We start from the raw sequence: 21,925 nt of genomic DNA on the forward strand, positions 1-21,925 counted from the left end.
TGCAAATGCTGATAAAGAATCAAGAAAGCATTGTGCAAGCAGCAAGGTGAGTAGAGAGTGATGGAAGCAGAGAGAAGCTGCAGCCTAGTGATGAAAATGATTGGTGAGTACAGTGTAACAACTAACAACAAGTCTCTATGAAGAAGCAGGTACTAAGCATGCATGTGTGTGTGTGTGATGGCATGTGGTATCAATGCTTCTGGGGTTGTTCACTTGTCCACCAGAGCAACCAGGACAAGTCTTCTCACTCTACCATTCCGGTGTCATTTTCTCTCTCAACCCCTCCTCTTGTTGCTTTAGCAAGCCTGCAGCTTAAACTAGATTATGTTTTCTTTCCTCAATAAAGATTAATAGTATTGTTAATCATGCCATCTTTCCCTCACCTGTTTCTCTCTCAAGAGAGAGGAGGAGGTGCACAGGCACAGACAGCTCACACAAACATTGTGTTGTTCATGTCTCTTTCTTGCCTACCTTTGTTGAACTGGTTTGCCTTGGGAGACACACAGGACACTCGAGGCTGCCTGGCTGGCCTCTTTGTCAGGGAGAAACCTGCTAATCTGCTATAATAGTGTTGCTTATAATTCTATGATTCTATCCATCACAAAGGACACAGTATAGCTGCATCCTTTAACTGCAGCTTGCAGGCCTTTTTCATCGTTTACTTGTTAGCTTATCAGCCACAACCAAAATTTTTAGTACTAAAACTCAATATTAGAGTTGATGTTAGGGTTTTTTTCATCGTAGTCAATTTTCCAACATTGGCTTTTTAAACTCAATCTTGTTACTCTGCAGTAGTATATGCCTTGCTTCAGTTTGAGATATTCAGTAAACTGTGCTGCTGGAAAACAATTTTTTGTAGGTCCATATGTGTTATGGTGTTGGTTATCATGTAGCTCTTGTCGAAAATTGAGGTGTCTGAATATAATGCCAAAAGGCAAGCAAAACTGCAACGCTTGATAGTTAAGAATTTTGGGACGGCAGAGGCTAAATAGGGTGTGTGATATCAATGACAATCAGATGTGGACCATTCTTGTGCTGTTCTTCTGCGGCCCCATCCTTATTTGGTGGAGCTCTCGATGTATGTTGGCGATCCACTTGTCAGGCAAAGTCTCTTTGTTTCTTTTGTGGTGCTAACTTTGGATGTTGGACTGAATTGACCACAATAATCTACTAGCATGTCTGATCAGTGATCAGTTCGTGGTTTGATGGTAATTAAGAAGCTCAAATGTGCACAACATAGTTGAACTGAATTATGGCTGATCTGGTACTGTTCTACTGAACTCAATTCTCAGTTTAGTCAGTGATTAGGCACAATTTGTCCTGATGTCAGATATGAGTAGCTTCCATTTTGCTTTTACGAAGCACATAAATTGTGCCATAGTCTTACACACACTCATCACTAACTAAATTTAAAGTTATTGCCAGTGACACATCCATTTGCAGTTTTTGCATTGACTTGAACTGAAGGCCCCAATCAAACAAAACCTTTTGTTTTTCCTCAACCTCCATCCCTGAATGAGTTAGTTTACAATTCCAATTTCGATCCAAACAAAACAGCACGATCCTTGACCAGTAACAGCAAGTCCCTAGAATAATAATGCCACTGTTTTTCTTTTAAGTCTCAGAACGAGCATGCAGTCCATCACCCCCTTGGAAGATCAGACACAACAGGCCAAAATCTAGAAAAGAAATGAGCTGTCACAAAGCTTCTTCTGCATCTAATCTAGCCAAAGCATCAGGTCATCACATTCCACAACTTGTGAGAAAGATATACACCTGCAGAGAAGAAACAAAGATCTCCCGGATTAATGACCATCATTGCAAGAAAAACAATGAAAAAATGCTGCATCAATAAAGCCATGAGAGGTCAGGTGATGTGCAGGCCACACCTCTATCTGTGGGCTGTGGCTCCCACAAAAGTTTGCAGCTTAACCAGCAGAAGCCATTGCTCTCCTGCATGCCTGCATTGCATTGCAACAATGCAGCCACTTAACCAACCTTTCTTTGGTCTCAAAAAAAAAGGAAGAAAATAAAAGAGAAAAGAAATCTTTTATTAGCAGTCAGCACAGATCCAGATCTGCCTGCCTGCCTGCTTAGGTGATCAGTACAATGTTGCTAAAATTAGCCAAGTGAATGCTCCGAAAGATAAGAGCTCTAATTGGCTGTATGTGACCAGGTAAGTAAGCAGCCACCAACTTAACCTGACATTAATTGTAGCTAACCATTTTAGCTTGTTTGTGTTTTTTATTTGTGGCCTAAATTAAAATCGTTAATAATTCGGTACATTATTTGATGATATACTGGTCTACCAGAAACAAAGGTAGACTCTATTTGTGAATTCAAGAATGTAATAATTGGGAAGGCCGATTAATTAGTTAGTATAATGACCAAGATCACACCAGCCAAGCTTGGTGGTTACTCTTTCACAGAAAAGCTGAAGCTTTTTACATGCCCTGAAATATGTGACAAATCATAGCTCTATCTAGCAATCAGCAAATGCTGCCTTAATCAGCTACCATCTCATGCCATGCTACTGGCTTTCAGTCACTGTAGTTGAGATGATTAAAGAAATACATATTTAGTGTTAGGGAACATAAGCTTTGGATTCAAAGAGGATGATCTAGACTAAATCAAAACAAACAGACAAAAATGGAATTCCGTTTTTCTGTTATTTTTCAACTTTTGAGATAGACAGAAATGTTACCATATAGTTAGCCTATGATCTCTTCATCTCTTGATTCCAACCTGATCTCACCAACTAATCACCAACAACACAATATTGCAGGAAAAAAGTGCAGAACTTGGTGTCAATTTCGGTGCATTGCAGGTGTTGCACTGTTGACGTCAACTTCTTACTAACTAGTACGTACAGACGTACTACAAGTACTCATTTAGCTTTACCAGAAAATCTGAAACATTTCAGATCACACTCTTCTTGTAAATTTGACAAGATTTGGAATGCATGAAAAATCTGTTATTAGACAAATTTCCTCGTATGATCGCATCCGCACAGTAAAAATTCAGAGGACAAAGTACATATCAAATCCATCTTGTCGCCTTTGAGGAAAACGCATCAATTTCCACTATAGAGCAAAAGATCGGCAGTTAAAGGGAATATCATGAAATCTCTGATCAGCAAATAGGATTCGAACAGCTTTGATGGAAAAAAAGGAGGCAAAGACTGATGTTAGAAGTAAAGTGTTCCCCACTAGCATCTATCAGGAAAAAAAATGTCAAATCAAATTCAAGTCTGTTTTTAACTGCTTGATTTGGCTATGTTCATCCGTATTGGACGTAGTGACCAGGTTTTAATCCATTATCTAAGGGCCCCTTCAAAACAAAGGATAAAAAACACACGGGAAAAGGAAAAACATAGGAATTAAAGTAGCATGTTTTACTAGTCTTACAGGAATAGAAAACACAAGAAATATTTTTTTGGAATACGCGAGACGCACATTTTTTATTAAGAGGAATAAATGTATTTACAGAGCGGGCCTGAAAACTAAAAAGAAGGGGACAGGATACAGGAGAGGGGAAAAGAAAAGCATAAGCCTAATCTCCCGAATGATTTGGCGACCCAAGAACAAACGAAGGGACTGTCATGGTCGGTATGGCTGATCTAGCCATCCGCCAGAGGTCCACTTCCCCCATCATAGCCCTAGCTATCTCCATCCAAGGTCTGCTCTTCTGGTTGAAGACCCGATTGTTCCTTTCCTTCCAGATTGTCCACGCTACCAGTGTTGCAATTGTGTCGAACCCCTCGACAATGATCCTTAATCATCCTTTTGCGACTGTCACACAGCCAGGCATGAAAGGACTGCTCGTTGAGAGGTAGACATTCGGAATGACCGATAGCACTAAGAGCAATCCACCAAAGCTGTCGGGACTCCGGGCATGCGACCAGGAGATGATCAATCGTTTCGTCGCGTTGATCGCAGAGGGGGGCAATGATCCGGGAAATATGAAGAGAGTCTCTATGATAGCACCATAGGAAACAAACAAAGCATAGGAAAGTTTCCAAGAGGTTCAGGGGCGAAGCCAGGATTTAAGATTAGGGGGGTGTAGGGTGAAGATAAACCATGAGACCGAATAAATAGTCCTTTAAGAATAGTCACCGTCAATAACAAGCAATGCGTAAATTAGTCCTTTAAGAAAAACTTGAATTTTAGCTCTTTAATAATATCATTGGAAATTTAAAACTAGTCTTTATTGCTAAATTCTTTTAATGTAAACTATTAAATAATCTCACAAATAAGTATCATCTATTTTACTTTGAAAAAGATGAGAAATCACAAACTAATTTTGTAGATCATGTTTCTTGCTAATATTTTTAGACTTGCTAACTAATTAAACTGATAATACTTTCAAGCTACACAAAATAAACTAGATAAATACTTATCTTAGCTAACTTAATATAGAGTAAAAACATGAGGGTGTAGTGGTGGTAGTGTTTGGATAGGGGGGTGTTGGCACCCTTTGGCACCCCCCTTACCTTCGCCACTGAAGAGGTTGGACCTCTTGCTTATTTCCTATGAAATTAAGCTATAGGAATGCAATCATATGAAAAATTTCCTATACTTTCATGTGAATCAATGGGTTTCATAGGAAAAATTCCTTAGGAAATTGAATACTCCAAAATTCCTATGGCAATCCTCCAATTCAAGGGTCCTAAAAGTTTTCAAATTCTTAGATATTTTTGAACACCAGGATGTGTATCTCTTGTTTTGACGACACGTGTGTCGTACTACCTCCATTTTCATTTACTCACCACTTTTGATTGTGAATATATGTCACTACGCACTTAAATATGTGATTCCTCTTTTGCCCTTGGTGAGCCTAATTAAGGTGATATATATGCGGCATATGTATTTATAAACCTCTAGATTCTATATCCCACTAACTTAGGGGTATTTTGATCATTTTATATAGAAAAAGTTTATTGTTTTGGTCTGGGTGCATGGTCAAAACTGACAAATAAGTAAAGGGGAGAGAATAATTCGAATAGTAATTTGAATATTCTAACTCATGTGCTGGAGCTCAGACAGAGCATGCCTAAGAGATACCCAATACTATCCCCAATCCTGAAATATTTGAGTTATATAGGGAAAAAGTGGATCTAATAGACCTCCAATCTAGAAAAAAAAAAAAAAAGAAACCCTGATCTCGGTTCTCGCTCTCCACAAGTTATGAAGATTGCAAACTCCCATTTCACTGATCCATGGAAGTTTGCGCGTGGTAGATCATGTGGGAAGGGGAATGACCGTTGTGTGGTAGTTCGGGGTGGACCTACTTCTAATTATTGGGTGTTAATTTTGAGTTAATTTTTAGATATCTGTTGGAGAAAAGAGTCTATTCACATCTAAAAACCTTTTTTAGAAGGGTATTTTTTTTACTCGGCCTCTATACCCAACCGGATACTCAGGCTACATGCCCTTTCGCTCACGCCTAAAAACCTATTTAGGGATCGTAAAAGCATAATTTTAGGAATATATTTTTTGGGTTTTTTTTGTAACATACAAATTTACTTCTCTTAGCCAAGGCTCAAATTTGAACATATGAATGAATTTAGCAGAAATTTAGAGGAAATTTACTCCAGAATAATTAGGGATTGAATTTCAAATGGAAATTGACTAATTAATATTAAGCTCTTGATTGTCAAAAGGATAAAAAAAAGAGTGTCCTGAAATATTTCAGATTTTCACAATGTGTGGCCTAAACTTTTTTTTTTTGAGGGTAATGTATAGCCTAAACTGATAAGGCAGAAATCTAATTTTATCCACGAGACTATAGTGAGCCTACTCTTCATGCTGGGCTTCAATTTATGTGGGCCAAGTGTTAACGAAGAGACATTTTGGGCCATCATATTCGGCTTGTATGGGCCATCAGATGTAACACCTACGCTTCTCTTTACGGCCCAAAAACACCTACGCTTCCGTAGTTCTCGAGGCTTCTGTTTCCTCGTCTCTCGTCGTCGTCGGCGGCGGCGGCGGCCATGGAGGACGACGACGAGTGCCCTCCCCTCGCCGTCGAGCTCTCGCCGGAGAAGCCGTACAGTCCTCCGCCGCTCGGTCCCTCCGCGGCGTCGCCGGTCGGAGTCACCGTCATCACTGGCTACCTCGGCGCCGGCAAGTCCACGGTGAGCTTTTCTCCGCAGGCTGTGCCCTCCCCGCCTCCCCGCCCCATGCTCTCCCTGCAAAGTGCTTGGAGGATTGGGGGCGTCAGATTACTGGAGCTATGTAGGATCCGAGATTGGTCTACGGAAGATTCCTGGAGGACTGGAGTTGTGACTGGTAGTTTGATCCGATCGAGTTGCATACTTGCCTGTCGCCATAGCTCTTGCTGTTTTCTTAGGTTTAGGTAGTTCTCAACATGCTGGGTTGGTTGGAGCAGTGTCCTTTTCTATTTGGTGAGCTGTCATGTGACTCGAACTCGCTTCGAGGGCTTCGTTTCTCATAGGAGCTCATTTTCAATTTATTTGTAGTTCTAGTAGTATATAAGAAAAGGTTCATCGATCTACATGTTGAACTAGTAACCAATCAATTTTGAACTGTAGTTGAATGTTATATCACCAAGTGTTGAGTAACTAGTTCTCTTTCTTTTTTTAAACTAAACTTAACATTACCGAGTTACTCATGGATAAACACCTTTTTCACAGTTGATGATATATTGAGGATTTATACATGTGTTTAGTACTATTTTATCCCGTGCTTTTTTATCAAAATGAATCTGTCAGTGGCTGTTTACTATTTAGCTTATGTTGACATTTGTTTCTACTATGTCTCACCTTACCACTCTCCTAGCAGAACCTGTACTTATTGACCAAGTGTCCTGTGAACTTTATAATCCAGTTTGTTAGTTCAACTAATTGGTATGTTATGGGATAACTTATCTCCCGCACATCAAATTTTCAGTTAGTCAACTACATTCTAAGTGCGCAACATGGAAAGAGAATTGCAGTGATATTGAATGAGTTTGGAGAGGAAATTGGGGTTGAAAGAGCAATGATCAATGAGGGGCAAGGTGGCGCACTTGTTGAAGAGTGGGTAGAGCTGGCAAATGGATGTGTTTGTTGCACGGTGAAACACAGCCTGGTTCAAGCACTTGAGCAGCTTGTGCAGAGAAAGGAGAGGTAAATACGGATGTTGCTGTCTTGCATGGATATGTAGCATACACCATTTGATCCTATAAGTATGTGTCCTACTATTATGTTTTATTCCCTATGATTTTCAGTACAAAGTGATGTCATGATGTATAAAGACTTAGTGATATGTTCTGATTTGCTATTGATATTCTGGTTTTAGCTCAAAACTATGTTTACACTCTGGCATTTTTTGGTTAGTCCACATGGTTGTTTGTTTGTTCTAGTTCTTCTGGAAATAGTAAAATTTTGATTCACTTTCCTGTGTATGCTATGTACTGATGCAAAAATGTAAAGTGGATCATGCTCTTACTTTGATCTTTCATTAAAGAAGATTGGTGTTTTTTTTTTCTGATAACATTAGTAGTTTTATTATACTACAGTGCCTTGTAAATTACGACGGTATGAATTGAAGATACTATGTGCTGCAGAATGGATCACATATTACTAGAGACAACAGGATTGGCTGATCCTGCACCTCTTGTCTCTATTCTTTGGCTAGACGACCAGTTGGAGTCATCAATTAAACTAGACTCTATCATTACGGTTAGTTCAACCTTATGTTCTTATTTGTTAGTCTGACTGTATCTTACAAGTTCGGGAAATGTGCCTGCTTCTTTGGTCCTTACTTTGGATAACAGTTTGAAGGACTGCATTGTATTGGACAATTTTCTTATATATATATTTACTGGTCAGGTTATTGATGCAAAAAACTTCAGGCTGCAAATTGATGAGCACAAAAAGTCATCATCATTCCCTGAAGCATTTCATCAAATTGCATTTGCGGTAACTTGGTCCTCAGTGTTATCCTATTTGTACCATTTTGTCTTCACTACAGAATTTGGAATTCTTTGTGCTGATTTTGTGGTTCTGAAATTTGTCTTACTTGATGAATCCCAAAATGCAAACAACCATAATAACAAAAGTGTCAAAACTTTCCTGGACCAGGATGTTGTGATATTGAACAAAATTGACCTAGTAGAAGGCAGTCTTGAGGATTTGGAAAGGCAGATTCATGAAGTCAACGCTCTTGTTACAGTGGTGCAGTCTGTCCGCTGCCAGGTTGACTTAAATAAAATATTTGATCAGCAAGCATATGGTGCCAAGGTCAGTACCTAGCTCGAAACTTGCATTTTGTTATTTCTTTGTATTCAATGCAGAGGAATCTGTCTTTGATTTTGTTTTTGGACAAAAAAAAGACTAACTTTGATTAGTTAATTGATTAAGTATGACATCAATTAGTCATGTCAACATATGGGCACTAAATCTAGTCATGCCAAGACATGGAAACTAAGTTATTCTCAGGTCATTAAACTCTATGGCACTTCTTAACAAAAGCTCGAATGATTCAGCATGAAAAATCAGTGTTGGTGAGACGTTTTTTCAGCATCTGCTTGCTCATGCTAACTAGCAATACAGAAATTTGCTTACTTGCTTTTGGTACTTATTTTGTAGTTATTGCTTTTGCTGGCGATGGCACCTTGTGCTCAACAAAATCTGAACACCTTATTCAGGGATTTGATTCTGACATGTTTTTAATTTATTTTCCATAGAATTCATCGCAGCTGCAAGAACTTCTGGAGTACAGTAAATCAGTACCACCTAATCTCCGTCATGATAACAGTATTTCTACCTTGTGTATTTGTGAGCAGGATCCAATTTCCCTGTCTAAGGTACTCTTCCATTAGAGTTTTTTTTAACTGCAGTTAACATTTAGAAAACATTTCCCTTGGACAACTTTGAAAGGGTATTTATTCATTAATCTTAAAAACATAGATTTTGGTTGACAACTACATCATTGGGATTTGGGATATTTAGTTTTTTTTTTCTGTACTCACCCATTGTTCTGTTAGTACTTTGAAGTACATGCTCTTATGTTTCACCTACTTTTCTAAAATATGTCTTCACATTCCATACTGCTTAGGTTGATTTGAAAAGTTACAATGAACAAGTGATTGCAAGCTCTACACTCACTTTTCCTGGTTGACGCTACAGCAACAACTGGAAACATTATTTGATTAATATTGCCCCTTGAAGTCTTCATGTTGAGATAGATGTGTTATATGTCATGATTTCAAAGATGATCATTTATTGGGATCTGTGAAGGATGCTCCATATTCTGCTCTACTATAGAGAAGAGTAGAAGTCTGTTTAATATTCAAGCACATACACTGCATTTCCTAGGTTTCTCCGTTCATGACCAATGAACACCGATATACAATTGTGAGATATATGCATTTTTGTTTGATTTAATTTGTTCTGAAGGTGGAATCATGGCTCGAGGATCTTCTTTGGGAAAGGAAGTCGGACATGGATATTTATCGTTGTAAAGGGATTTTACATGTCCATAACTCGGATCAAGTTCATACATTACAGGTTGTTGCATCATAAAAAGTATTCTCAAGAACCATACATTATGAGTTTTCAAACAAATATTATCCCACCTGTTTGCTCTCATGCAGGCAGTGAGGGAAGTTTATGAAGTTCTGCCAGCTCGAGAATGGTCCAAGACAGAATCTCGCACAAACAAGATAGTTGTCATAGGTATATTTCGTAACTCACTAGTTTAGCGATGGCAACTTATGAATTGGTTATTAATTATCATATGCCTGTGGTGCTGCAGGTCGCAACTTGGATATCAATATCCTTCAAGATTCATTTAGTCGTTGCAAGCACTGATATCGAAGGGTTTGTTCATCCTGTACCCTGTAAGTTACATTCTGTTTTTTGGGGTTGTTTGTGTGTGTGTGTATATATATATATACATATAAATACATATATATATATATACATATATATATGTATTTATATGTATATACATATATATATGTATTTATATGTATATATGTATATATATATATATGTATATATATGTATACATATATGTATATATATATACATATATGTCTTTCAGTCTTGCTATTTGAGGTTCTGTCCCATCAATATACTTTCTATGGCTCCCCGAAGTAATGTGCTTTATGTTTGTCTGTATATCTTCAAAGGTGACAGTGCTGACAGCTTCTTGGCAATGAAGTTCTGCACAACGGATGCAATTATCCGACGCGCCATGTTCAACTTTGGAAGAGGAACATGCATCCAGTTACAAGATGATGAACTACTTGTGGAAGATTTTAGTTAAGAGTAGTATGCAAACTGATGATCGGCAACATTTCTCGTTGTATGGAACTGACCGAAAGCAATCTTTTTGTAAGAAACCGATTGGCAACAATAACATACTGGGAGTTGAAATCTGATCCTCAAATTCATGTTTGTAAGTTTGCCACTCTCTTGCAAAATGCAAAACGCAGCTACGTGCTGCCAAGGTTCTTACAAAGCCCCATCTCTAACATTGATCTAGTATAGACAAGAGCCCCATTTGCATCGCTCAAAATTCAGGCGAACTTCACAGGAATTTGGCACAAACAATTTCCAAATTCGTACTCCGATGTTAATTCCGTGGGTTAAACCGTTTTTATCGCAGTGATACACCGTCGAACTGAATGCAACGGTCGCACAAAAATTTACATATTCACCCTCGTAACAAGTCAAAATTACGAAACACACCCTCCATTCTCCGCTCCTTCCGTTCCATTCCATCTCCGGTCTGAGCCGCCGCCGCCGCCTTCTTCCCCTCTCACTCCCATCTCACTAAAACCCTAGCCCAAACCCCACCTCCTCTTCCGCCATGGCTGCCGCGGCGGCCACCTCCCGCCTCCTCCGCCGCCACCCGCCTCCCCTCCCCCTCCTCCTCCGCTCCTCCATCTCCTCCTCCCGCCCTCTCCTCCAGCAGCCCGAGCTCTCCCCCGCCGCCGCGGCCGATGCGGCCCCCGCCACCGATGCCGCGCCGCTCCCGCCGAAGCCGAGCACGGGGAGCCCCTTCTACGGCGAGAACTGGCGGAACCCCGCCGCGGCGGCCAACCCGTCCTCATCCTCCCTCCTCCCCGCGGTCGTCGGCGGCGGCGCGCACGCCCGCGCGGCGGCGTACTCGGCGTCCCCGGGCGCGGCGGAGCTGAAGGAGACGTTCGCGGAGTGGATGGCGGAGCAGCGGTGGGAGGAGATGAAGCAGCTGTTCGAGTTCTGGGTGAGGTCGCTCGACCCGGCGTCCGGGAAGCCCAACCGCCCCGACGTCGACCTCTTCAACCACTACCTCCGCGCGCAGCTCATGTCCGGGGCGCTCCCGATCGAGATGCTGGATCTCGCCGAGCAGATGCGCGAGTTCGAGATCACGCCCAACACGGCCTCCCACAACCTCATCCTCAAGAGCATGGTCCAGGCCCAGGAGGCTGATGGCGCCGAGAAGCTCATTGAGCGGTGAGTCTTTTGTTTTTGTTGTGGCTTTGTGGAATGGGAGATCGCCATTCCCTGATTCATTGTTGTCATAATGTGCATGTACAACTCAACCATGGAACCTCGTAGGTCGTTTGCAACAAATTTTAAGGCCTGAAATATCAGATTTTGTTGCGTCTTTAGTGACACGACTAGTTTACTAGACATGCACGCCTTTCATTCTTCTGATGCTTAGTGGGTAACATAGATACGATGTAACGTTTTGTTTTATAAAGGCCATGGATCCATTGCACTTACGGTTTCTCTGATGTAACATATCTCAGATGCTTTATCAACATTGCATACATAATTTATAATATGTAGTTAGTGCATAAAACTAAAAGATGCCTTACAGATTGTGTATAACATTCAGGAACTTAAGTTTTTTTTCTTGCAGCTGTAAGAACGTTATTATTGTCAATGAATTGTGCAGAATATTGTCAAATGATATACGATAGCATTTTCATGTATTATGCTCTAAGTGCTTGCATTTTGTTTTTGTCTATATGTTGCCTATACTGTGGTCACTACTGCTACAGATTTCACATTGAAAATGATTTTATCTGTTGAAATCAGGATGTTGCAAACAGGAACTCAACCAGATGACGAATCCTACAATTTGGTTGTAAATCTTCTGATTAAACTGAACCGGGTGGACTCTACTTTGAAATATTTGGATTTGATGCTTAAATCAGGCTACACAATATCTTCCTCTGTTTTTGTTGAGTATGTCCGGGCATGTGTAAGATCTGGTAGATTGGATACATTGGCATCAGTCATAGAGAAGTGCAAGGTACTTATTATTCTTTTAGACTGACAAGTCTGTTTACTGTTTATATACTGTTAGTTAGGACTCCAAATTTCCAATGCTGGAAATTCTCAATCGTTATAAGTTTGTGGGCTACCAATGGGCCTTCAACATTCTTCATTTTCGAATATACGTTTCAATCTTCTCGGTGTATGTACTAACGGTGCACTTATTTTGTTTCAGGCTACAGATCAGAACAAAGTCTTGTGTCCACCATGGTCCTGGTGTGTTGAAATAGCAGAAGCTGCTTTTGAAGCTAACAACAGCAAGCTGGGTCTTTTTGCTTTGGAATATCTTGCAAGATGGATTGCTCGTTCTGAGCGTGTTATTCCTCCTCTTCATCTTTCAGTTGATGAAGGTTTAGTACTCTCAGCTCTAAGTGCTGCTGGCAGAACTTGTAGCACTGATCTCCTGAATGCTGCTTGGTCAATATTACGTAAGTCCTTGCACCAGAAAAGGGCACCGACGCCAGAGGCATATCTTGCCAAGATTTATGCTCATTCATCCATTGGTCATCTTCAGCGGGCTTTTGGTACCCTACGTGAATTTGAAAATACCTATGGGAACTTTGAGGATATTGATTCAGAGCTCTTCTCACCGTTCACTTCATTGCGACCACTCGTTGTTGCTTGCTGTAAGGATGGGTACACCACACTGGACTCGGTATGTTCTCTTTACGCTATGCATAATGCATCAAGGCGCAAAATTCTTATTTGGAGATCATGTTTAAAATCATCCATGATGAGCTAATGATGAAAACTCTGTATGTGTAGTTCCATTGGTGTTATGAATTTATACATTATGCCTTCTGTGGCACTGAATTATTCTTTCTTGACGTTTACCTAGTTATTCACTTATTTCTCTTTTCAACATAAAATTGGTGCTTTCTTTCTTCACTGTTGATGTTTTATTTAGTTATCATTTCCACCAGAGTATTCGAGGCACATTTTTTTCTCTCAATGACAATAATTCCTCATGGCTATGGTAGCCTTTTGTATTTTGGTTCCTCTCTGCAAGCATACCATGTATTTCTTCAACATTCTTATTTCTTTGTGGCCCAGTTTCATATTGACAGTTCAAAGAATTATTGACACAGTCCTTTTTCAGTGCTATTAGGAATTTGTCATAGCATTGTCCCTGCCAATTTGTCTTGACATTATGGGAGGAATGTTTTATTGCCTGTTATGCATTTCTTTCACCAAATATGATGGAATATCCTAACACTGTAGGCTCCTGCCTGCAGGTCTATGTGCAATTGGAGAATTTAAGTTCTGCAGATACGCCATACAAATCTGTTGCTGCTCTTAACTGTGTTATATTGGGGTGTGCAAACATTTGGGATCTTGAGCGAGCATATGAAACTTTTGAGGCAATAAAAGAAAAGTTTGGACTTACACCTGACATACATTCTTACAATGCGCTTTTGCATGCATTTGGAAAGCGGAAAAAGGTATTATTATTACCTAATGGATTTGATACTTTCACAACATTTATCACCTTTTTGCCACTTACCAACAATCCATTCAACCTATGATGCCCATGTGTATTATACAGACTGAAGAAGCTTGCAACGTCTTTCAGCATCTAGTAAGCCTTGGTGTTAAGCCAAATGCAACAACTTATGGCCTTCTTGTTGACACTCATCTTGTAAATCGGGACGCAAAAGCTGCTCTTGCTGTAATTGCTGAGATGGTATGGTCAGTTTACTTTTGCACATTTCCTGTCTATCTATAGTTTCTCAATGTGATGTCTGGTTCAGGTTGATACGGGCTTTACTCCTTCAAAGGAGACACTTAAGAAGGTCCGAAGACGCTGCTCCCGTGAATCAGATTTTGATAGTGACGAGAAAGTGCAATCCCTGGCTAAGCAGTTTAACTACCGAATGGGTGGTGAAAACCGCAGGGAGATGCTCTTTAACATTGAATACAGCGCTGAGTTCGCAAGTACTCCTAGTCCAAGGTACTGGGCTAACCTTTTCTGAATCCAACATTTTCTTTATTTTTCATCGCATACCAGCAATGGCTCTTTTTTTTTTTTTGCTTTATCTAATGCATTTGCTGACTGATTTGCTTGATGGTTTTGTTTTGCAAGTTGATTTTGATGATGCCGGTGCGCTCTAGTAGACGTAACGTGTACCCTCGCTCACTTTGCTGGTACTTGAAGGGCACGGAAGCTGTAGTCTGTAAATTATACTTCTTTGTACCAACTTCCCTAATTATTTCAAGCATCTCAAGCTATCATTTTTGTTGGCAGAACCCTCAACAGGATTTATGTTAGGATTTCAGAATAAGGGTCCTAATAGATTTTTTTTTGCCTGCTCAAAGCACCATGTTTTACAATCAATGGATGTTTGCTCAACTTATCTCTCAGTTCCAGCCTTTTTTACGGCTCTCGTGTTATTTATTCCTATACCGCATGCCATGTCAATTATGTATACTCTTGATGTTTGTTTTTTTGGAATTGCTATAGTTACTTCAAACGAATTAGTACTAGCACATTGCATTGGAGAGCAATATTGTTTACTGAAGGTAATAATAGACCGCTCATCGTGTAAATGCATCATGATTTACTGAAGATAATATTGTTTACTTAAAAAGAAGGCTCCGTGCAAAATAACGTGCAAAATAAGAGACGCAGTTCGTAAGTTGTAGATCATGATTGGCTTGTGCAATGCTCCATTAATTTCCTTGAGAACGTTGTTCAGCTTAGTTTCATTAAATCCAATATGAAACCCAAATAATACCATACAACCCAAATTCATAATTTGAACTCATAAGAAATCCACCTTGTAGTACCTTGCCGCTATGCTATACATCACACAAGACGTCATGCAGCTTCTGACCATCGACAATAGCACCAGATCGAATAGAGTACAGGAGAGACTCAAGCAGCAGACGATAGCATTACGGACACAAGAAGCCAAGCAGGAGACGATAGCATTGCGGACACTAGACACAAGAAGCTTTACCCGGTTACCCCGCCTGGGCATCAGTCTTCGTCGAAAGATGAAGATAGTAGGTTTCCCATGTGATCTAAAGGAGGATCCGTCCTTGACCTCATCGGCACCCACTGTTTCTCCTCGAAAGTGACGATGGGTTTGTTGATGTTCTTCTCGGCATCAGCCCTCAGAGAGGTAGCTATCTCTTCCACATTCACGATATTGCTGTGACAAGCACGAATCGAGACTTCCTTCAGACTCGGAAGGAACTCTATGCCAGTGATCTCTTGGATGGAAGCTTCTTCGAACAGAGACAGCTCTAGCCTTGCTAGCTTTGGTAGTGCCCCTTCTTCAAATCTTGCCTCCCAATCTTCAGACATGTCGAGATGAATGACAAGCAGTCTAAGAGATGGGAATTCCCCTGCTGAAGCAGAAAATTCTGTTCCTATGTATGCATTGTGATGCAACCTGAGGTATAGCAGGCTAGGTAAACTTCCTAGTACCTTCAGGTCTTCCTCGGCGCTTAGTTCGGTTGCGCGAAGGGTTAATTCTGTGATGTTGGAAAGCAAAGGAAACCAACATGGTAGTTGTGTTAACTGACCTCGAAGGTTCATACTTTTCATAAATATTGGTGGACTGGATAATGAATTGACAATGTTGAAGTTCATCGCGCCATCAGGTCGCCAAAGTAATAACGAGCGAAGGCTGCCGCTGAGCTTCTCAAGAGCAGAGATCAAGGATGCCCAGGTGCTGTCGTCATCAACAAACATCAGTACTCCAAGTTTCCTCAACCGGGATAGCTTCGACAACTCGCTGATATAATGTGATGTAGAGGTCGTGATTTCTACCTGTGCAAGTGTTGTAAGTGAATCCATTTTTCGAAGTTCGTTAGGGATATGTAAACCCCAGAACTCAGAAATAGGACACCGCCCAGTGTGGTTATAGGATCTTCTTCCTCCAAGTAAGTTTGCTAAATGTGGAAGATTGGTTATGCCAGGAGGCAAATGCTTTATGGCTGTGTCCCTTATATCCAGAGTATCCAACTTCTTCAGGTTTCCTATTTGTGTAGGGAGTTCCGTAATATGTGTTCTTCTCAGATTAAGGTATTCCAATTGAAACAGCCTGCACAAGTCTTTGAGATCTCTATTTCTCAGGAATTCGTAGCCTTCTAAGTCCAATATTCTCATTAATTTCATCCAACCAAACTGCAATGTTTCTCCACCAGCAAATATGCTCAAGGACCGGACATGGCATAATATTTCTCTTGTGGCAATATATTTCACACCTCTGCTATGAACAGTTAGCCGCCTTATCTTCTCTTGTGGAAACAAAGTGTTCTGTTCTCCTACTAGAGTGATAAAATTATCTTCAATTGACTTTGACACAATGATCTCCAACATCACATCATGAACTCGGAATGTTTTAACCTTGCCTGTAAAGCTAGTGGTCACCGGCTGGATAATGCTCCGATTAATGAATTCATCAAAGTAGCTTTCTGCCACCTCAAAAACACTCAGTCCACGTTTGCCAGTCACAAAGCGTTCTGCTATCCATCGCCTGAGTATAGTTTTCCTTCTGATATTATGGTCCTCAGGGTAAATGCTTAAATATAAGAAGCAAGTCTTCAAGTGGTAAGGAAGATCATTATAGCTAAGCTCAAGTATTTTCTTCAATCTATCAAGTGATGGATTGGTTTCAATCTCTGAACCAAGAGAGCTATAAATCTTCTCCCAAAGATCTTTACTGTGCACAGGCTTGCTAGCCAAGAGGCCTGCTATACTGACTATGGATAAAGGTGTACCACCACATTTTCCCAGAATCTTAGCTGAAATATCTTCTAAGTGCTCAGGACAAATTGAGCTGCCAAATATTCTTTTGAAGAATAAGTCTCTGGATTCACAATCAGTGAGAGGTTTGATTTCGTAAGCTCGATCGTACTCATGGAAACAACAGGTGTGTGCTACAGCTCTGATTCGTGTAGTAACCACTATTCGGCTACCATTATTTGAGTCCGGCAAAGAAAACCGAATACCTTCCCATGCATTCATGCTCCAGATATCATCAAGAACAATCAGATATCTCTTATTGTCCAATTGCTGCCTGAGGATGCTCGCAAGTTGTACCACATTCCATGTTTCCATGCCCTTGAGTAGGCCTTCCATGGGACCTTTGCCAGCTCCAGTTGATGGAGAACTTGGTTGATTAACTGGTTGAGTGATTTGAAGAAGAATATCTCTCATCAGAACCTTGACATCAAAACTCTGGGACACAGTTACAAAAGCTTGACATTGAAAAGGTCCATTTCTTCCAGATAGACTTTGATATGTTGTCATAGCAAGTGTTGTCTTGCCCAAACCACCAAAACCAAATATAGACACCACCCGTAATTGTTGCACATGTGCCTCCAATAACCAGTGCACAAGATTTCCCTGACGTGGTTCAATGCCAACAAGTTGCCTTCTCTCTGGAAAGAGTGCAGTAATGCGAGTATCAACATTTAAAAGATTAGCTTGGCTATCATATGCAGCCATGCTATTCCCAGCAGTTCCAGAGATGAGATGTTTGGCACTATACCTGCATGCAAGTACAACTAAGTAAGTTTGCTGGGTGATGAAATCGTACTACAGAAGTAGAAAAGAGATTAAAAAAAACTGTATATGCTCAGAAACTGTACTTTATAGTAATACTACGGAGAAATTGCTAAAAGAAGTGGTTTCTCTTTTGATGACATGGGTCATTCATGGGCAAATTGCACAATCGCGGCAACAACCAAACCTCTAAGACTTCTATACAACTGCAGATTGGTGCATAAAGCTTGCTCATTCATGCAAAAGGACTGGAGGCGTAGATTAAATGCCCTAGTGATTTACAGTTGTTGCCTTTGTTGGAACACTTGGAAGGAGTGGAACAGGCAAACTTTTCAAGACCAGAGCCTTCAGTCACAAGACATCGTCTATAAGAGCTTTTCTAGCTAGTTTGTACGTTTTTTGCTTTTGTGTTGCTCCTTTCTTCCCTGCTTCTTAAAGTTCTAGTTTATCCTCCTCTAATGCAATAGGCAGAGCACCTGCCTTTTCATTCAAGAAAAAGAAGATGACATGGGTCATTTCAAGAGTAGATACTTGAACCCAAGATCTCCACCTTCACAACCATGTGCTCTACTAGGCTATATGGGTCTCCCCAAACGTTTTTGGCTTATCGGTGCAACATATTTTTCAACATATAATTTGTGGAAAGAACAGAAAAGTTCATAAGCAAATCTATTTACAGAAGGGACAACTATAGATAAACAAGAGAAACTTTGCTGCCTTTTGTACCAGATTGTTGGCGTCCTGCTAGCACCTAAAGCTATCAAAAAGCAAAACGGCAATAGTCCAGAATTTGAACCATCATTCGGGAAAGAGGGACAGAAATGGCACAGAAGTTACCTTGAATTTCGGGCACTGATATTCATAGTACGCCTTTTTAGTTCTTGGATTTGTTTGGCAATCCGATGCCTCACTCTGGTGGTCTGCAATATGTGAGTGGCCTTGCGGAAAAACACTACAGGGCCGCTGCCACCGGCACTACTGCTGTCACCAAGTTGATGTTTGAACTCATCAATACAATCCTCGATATCATATGCAATCTCACGCACATGCTTCTTCCAAATCTTAACTTGCTTGCCGCATTCATCTCTCCCAGAAAGGTCCTGAAGAAAGGCTGTCATGCTCTCCAGTTCATCCTTCAAGTGTTGCAGTTCACCCCGAATACCTCCCAGAAGCTGGGCTTCTTGGAGGACGATTGTGCCGAGCTTTCCCAAGAGAGTGTGGATCGCACCTTCTGCGGCACTAACAACAGCATGTTCCATCTATCTAGGATAGAAGATGAACAAAGAACCAGAAACAAGCTCTACCGCACTTCTGACCTCAAATGAAAGCTGGGAGAGAAAATACAAGCTTAGAGTCAGCAAAATGGGATTCACCTTTTGAATCCTTTCCACAGTCCAAAGTCAATAAAACTGTAGCCTACGTCACTTGAGTAGAAAATGGAGACTGTTTCCAGCTTTCTTTTGAAAAGGAGATTGTTTATAGCCTACTCAAAGATAACCTGATCAGTTGACTTTTGAGTTTTATATTGTTCAGGATGGAAGCTTTCTTGACGAAGTTAACTTAGTTTACTTATGAGTGTATTATTTTACTGTTTTCACTTTTCAATATAACTTGCACACAAATTATTATTGGGAGACAGTGCTGTAGTCATGTTTGACCAAAAACCTCAGAGTAATGCTAATGAATCAAGCTCAAACTTGCAAATCTAAAATCTTCAAGCAACATAGCATGAATATTACACCTAAAGGAACCCTCAGATTATCATACCATGCATGACACTGCACAATGGTAATCTATCCAGCTTCTTGAATCATTATCAAAAGTTCAAAAACGAAGGCAAGAATGGACTATTTGCTATACTTCACTAAAAAAGAACTACTCCCTCCGTTTCATATTATAAGTCGTTTAACTTTTTTGTTAGTCAAAATTCTTTAGGTTTTAGGTTTGACCAAGTTTATAGAAAAAAATAGCAACATCCACAACACCAAACTAATTTCACTAAATTTAACATTGAATATATTTTGTTACAATGTTTGTTTTGTATTGAAAATATTACTATATTTTGCTATAAACTCGGTCAAACTTGAAAATGTTTGGCTAAGAAAAAAGTCAAACGACTTATAATATGAAATGGAGAGAGTATTTGCTATTCCTCCCACAAAGTCCTCGCTATATGAGCAGGTCATCTATACAATTACCTTGTGGTAAAAAGAGACCAAGCTCCTGAGATGATTATGATCAAGGGAGTATTATCTTAAACCTCTGTTAGAAGTCCATTCATTGCTCTTCTCCTCCTATCCCTTGTGGCCATCCTCTCACCATAAGTCAGAAAGATGTCACCAAGATCAACATGCCCCACATCCTTCAACCTCCTTCCAACTTCCTCAAACATCGACACCCCTTCCTCATTTGAAAAGTAGTACAAGAACCTGTTATAGTCGAACCTTGGCACATCCACTCCACCCCACATAGTCCTCTCCACAAACTTAGTTGCCTCCAATGTCCTCCCGGCCTTCACCAACCCACCAACAAAGATGCTCTCAAAATTCACCAATGGATCCCTCCCCTTCCTTCCTCTCTTCCCCAAGTGCCCCTGAAGCAGCATAATGTATGTGTGCATGTTCGGCTCGCACCCCGTAGCAACCATCTCTCTGAAAACCTCCGTCGCTTCTCGAGCTCGCTTGATCCTGATCAATCCCTTCATCAACCCATGGTACAGTGCAATGTCCTTCTCCTTAACACCATGAAAAACCCTGTACCCTTCCCTCACCCTCCTCCTCACCAGCAGCCCATACACCAAATCCCCCATCACCTCTCCGTCCACCTCCACACCTCTCTTGAACATTTCGGCGAACACCATGTATGCGCCCCACATCCTCCCTTCCTTGCACAGCCACGACACCACTGCCCGGTAGCACCCGCCTCTGCAACCGTCTGAAACTCCCCTCCTCCGCATTCCGTCGAACACCTTCATGGCGTCCGCGACGCGGTTATTCTTGAACAGCGTCACCACGATCTCCTCGTACGCCGCGGCGCCCGGGTCGAGCCCGCGCCTCTCCATCCCGTTCCACACCCTGCACGCGTCAGAGAGCATCCCCGCGCGGCAGTATCCGACGACCAGAAGCTCGCAGCACCTCCCGGTTCGCGACACGCCGTACCGGTGCTCGGCCTGCTTGATCACCTTCTCGGCGACGTCGGGCAGCTTGCAGACGGAGCAAACGACGTCGGTGATGAAGGTGAGCGTGCGGGGCCGGTCGGCGTCCGTGAAGAGGGCGAGCAGGGAGGAGACCTTGCCGACCTCGCGGGCCGGCACGAGACCACGGATGGCGGCGCGGAGGGCGGCAGGGGAGCGGAGCGCAGGCGGGAAGGAGAGGAGGGTGGAGTGGAGCAGGTCGACGTTGCGGGACTTGGCGAGGACGTCGAGGAAGCGCGCGGCGGTGGCGGGGGAGTGCGCGAAGCCGTGGGCGGCGGTGAGGTGGTCGAGGAGGCGGCGCACGGGGCGCCACGAGAGCGGGAACCGCGCGGAGGCCTGGAGGAAGAGCTCGCGGAGGTCGTCGGGGGCGGCGGAGGGGAGCGGCAGCGCGGAGAGGCGCCGCCGCAGCGCGTCCTCCGGGGCGTGCTGGTGCTGGTAGAGCACCGTGCAGAGGCGGAGCAGCAGCGACGGGTCGGTGGGGCGCCCCGGCGCGGGGGCGGGGGCGGGAGCGGCGGCAGCTTCCGCGGCGGTGGAGAGGAGGCGGCGGCGGCGGCGGGAGAGTGGGAGGAGGAGGAGGAAGCGGGGCAGCGGCGGCAACGGCATGGATCAATGGAGGTGGCCGCCGTCACGCCGATTCGCGGTGGCGAGGTGGATGGCGCGACGAGATTGAGAAGGGGAAGCAGGCTGCAACAGAAGCGTAGGGAATTTGGGCTTTGTGGGCCGTGAGGTCGTCTTGATCTTCGCGGTGTATGACGACGTCGTGGTTTGGGAAAAAGTCTACCTTACGTCCCTCATCGTTCTAAACTCCAAAAAAGTACAGATTTTTCCCCGGTTCCGTTAACATGCTTTTCAAACTGCTAAACAGTATGTTATGTATGAAAACTTTCTACATAGAAGTTGCTATAAAAAAATATAAATCCATTTTTCAAGTTTT

General features: G+C 42.0%; 3 protein-coding genes across 7 annotated transcripts; 2 read left to right on the forward strand and 1 right to left on the reverse strand.

The window, feature by feature from the left end:
- The first annotated feature begins 5,917 nt into the window (after positions 1-5,917).
- LOC127778409 (uncharacterized) lies at positions 5,918-10,461 on the forward strand. Of its 2 annotated transcripts, XM_052305003.1 has the most exons (10): positions 5,920-6,136; positions 6,912-7,129; positions 7,570-7,684; positions 7,835-7,924; positions 8,087-8,245; positions 8,692-8,811; positions 9,404-9,514; positions 9,601-9,682; positions 9,762-9,846; positions 10,141-10,461. In XM_052305003.1, the coding sequence occupies exons 1-9, from the start codon at positions 5,993-5,995 to the stop codon at positions 9,815-9,817; spliced, it is 1,095 nt and encodes a 364-aa protein (XP_052160963.1). In that variant the 5' UTR covers positions 5,920-5,992; the 3' UTR covers positions 9,818-9,846; positions 10,141-10,461. The 2 variants fall into 2 exon arrangements, with proteins under 2 accessions (XP_052160964.1, XP_052160963.1); XM_052305004.1 differs by lacking the exons at positions 9,404-9,514; positions 9,601-9,682; positions 9,762-9,846; positions 10,141-10,461 and adding an exon at positions 9,063-9,392 and having other exon boundaries at positions 5,918-6,136.
- A 260-nt stretch (positions 10,462-10,721) lies between these two features.
- LOC127779319 (pentatricopeptide repeat-containing protein At1g26460, mitochondrial) lies at positions 10,722-14,671 on the forward strand. Its single transcript, XM_052306051.1, has 7 exons — positions 10,722-11,449; positions 12,041-12,257; positions 12,456-12,935; positions 13,516-13,722; positions 13,827-13,964; positions 14,032-14,231; positions 14,364-14,671. Exons 1-7 carry the CDS (start codon positions 10,824-10,826, stop codon positions 14,365-14,367), a joined length of 1,872 nt encoding a protein of 623 aa, XP_052162011.1. The 5' UTR covers positions 10,722-10,823; the 3' UTR covers positions 14,368-14,671.
- Positions 14,672-14,682: 11 nt separating this feature from the next.
- LOC127779318 (putative pentatricopeptide repeat-containing protein At1g26500) lies at positions 14,683-21,624 on the reverse strand. 4 transcript variants are annotated; one of them, XM_052306048.1, is made up of 4 exons: positions 19,997-20,116; positions 18,636-19,126; positions 15,812-17,784; positions 14,683-15,580 (listed from the first exon to the last, which is right to left on the reverse strand). In XM_052306048.1, the coding sequence occupies exons 2-4, from the start codon at positions 19,055-19,057 to the stop codon at positions 15,261-15,263; spliced, it is 2,715 nt and encodes a 904-aa protein (XP_052162008.1). In that variant the 5' UTR covers positions 19,058-19,126; positions 19,997-20,116; the 3' UTR covers positions 14,683-15,260. The 4 variants fall into 4 exon arrangements, with proteins under 4 accessions (XP_052162008.1, XP_052162007.1, XP_052162009.1 ...); XM_052306049.1 differs by lacking the exon at positions 14,683-15,580 and having other exon boundaries at positions 15,787-15,960; positions 16,059-17,784; XM_052306047.1 differs by having other exon boundaries at positions 14,683-17,784.
- Positions 21,625-21,925: the final 301 nt, after the last annotated feature.

The sequence above is a fragment of the Oryza glaberrima genome, chromosome 7 (genome assembly GCF_000147395.1).
Source record: "Oryza glaberrima chromosome 7, OglaRS2, whole genome shotgun sequence".
Classification (NCBI taxonomy): Eukaryota; Viridiplantae; Streptophyta; class Magnoliopsida; order Poales; family Poaceae; genus Oryza; species Oryza glaberrima.

Excerpts from the sequence above, each read along its gene's own strand:
- LOC127779319 (XM_052306051.1), top strand. The coding sequence starts at position 10,824 with ATGGCTGCCGCGGCGGCCACCTCCCGCCTCCTCCGCCGCCACCCGCCT. Across the intron at positions 12,258-12,455 it reads CAGTCATAGAGAAGTGCAAG|GCTACAGATCAGAACAAAGT; the intron begins GTACTTATTATT and ends ATTTTGTTTCAG. Across the intron at positions 13,965-14,031 it reads TTGCTGTAATTGCTGAGATG|GTTGATACGGGCTTTACTCC; the intron begins GTATGGTCAGTT and ends TGTCTGGTTCAG.
- LOC127778409 (XM_052305003.1), top strand. The coding sequence starts at position 5,993 with ATGGAGGACGACGACGAGTGCCCTCCCCTCGCCGTCGAGCTCTCGCCG. Across the intron at positions 7,685-7,834 it reads AACTAGACTCTATCATTACG|GTTATTGATGCAAAAAACTT; the intron begins GTTAGTTCAACC and ends TTTACTGGTCAG. Across the intron at positions 8,812-9,403 it reads ATCCAATTTCCCTGTCTAAG|GTGGAATCATGGCTCGAGGA; the intron begins GTACTCTTCCAT and ends TTTGTTCTGAAG.
- LOC127779318 (XM_052306047.1), bottom strand. The coding sequence starts at position 19,057 with ATGGAACATGCTGTTGTTAGTGCCGCAGAAGGTGCGATCCACACTCTC. Across the intron at positions 17,785-18,635 it reads ATCAGTGCCCGAAATTCAAG|GTATAGTGCCAAACATCTCA; the intron begins GTAACTTCTGTG and ends ACTTGCATGCAG.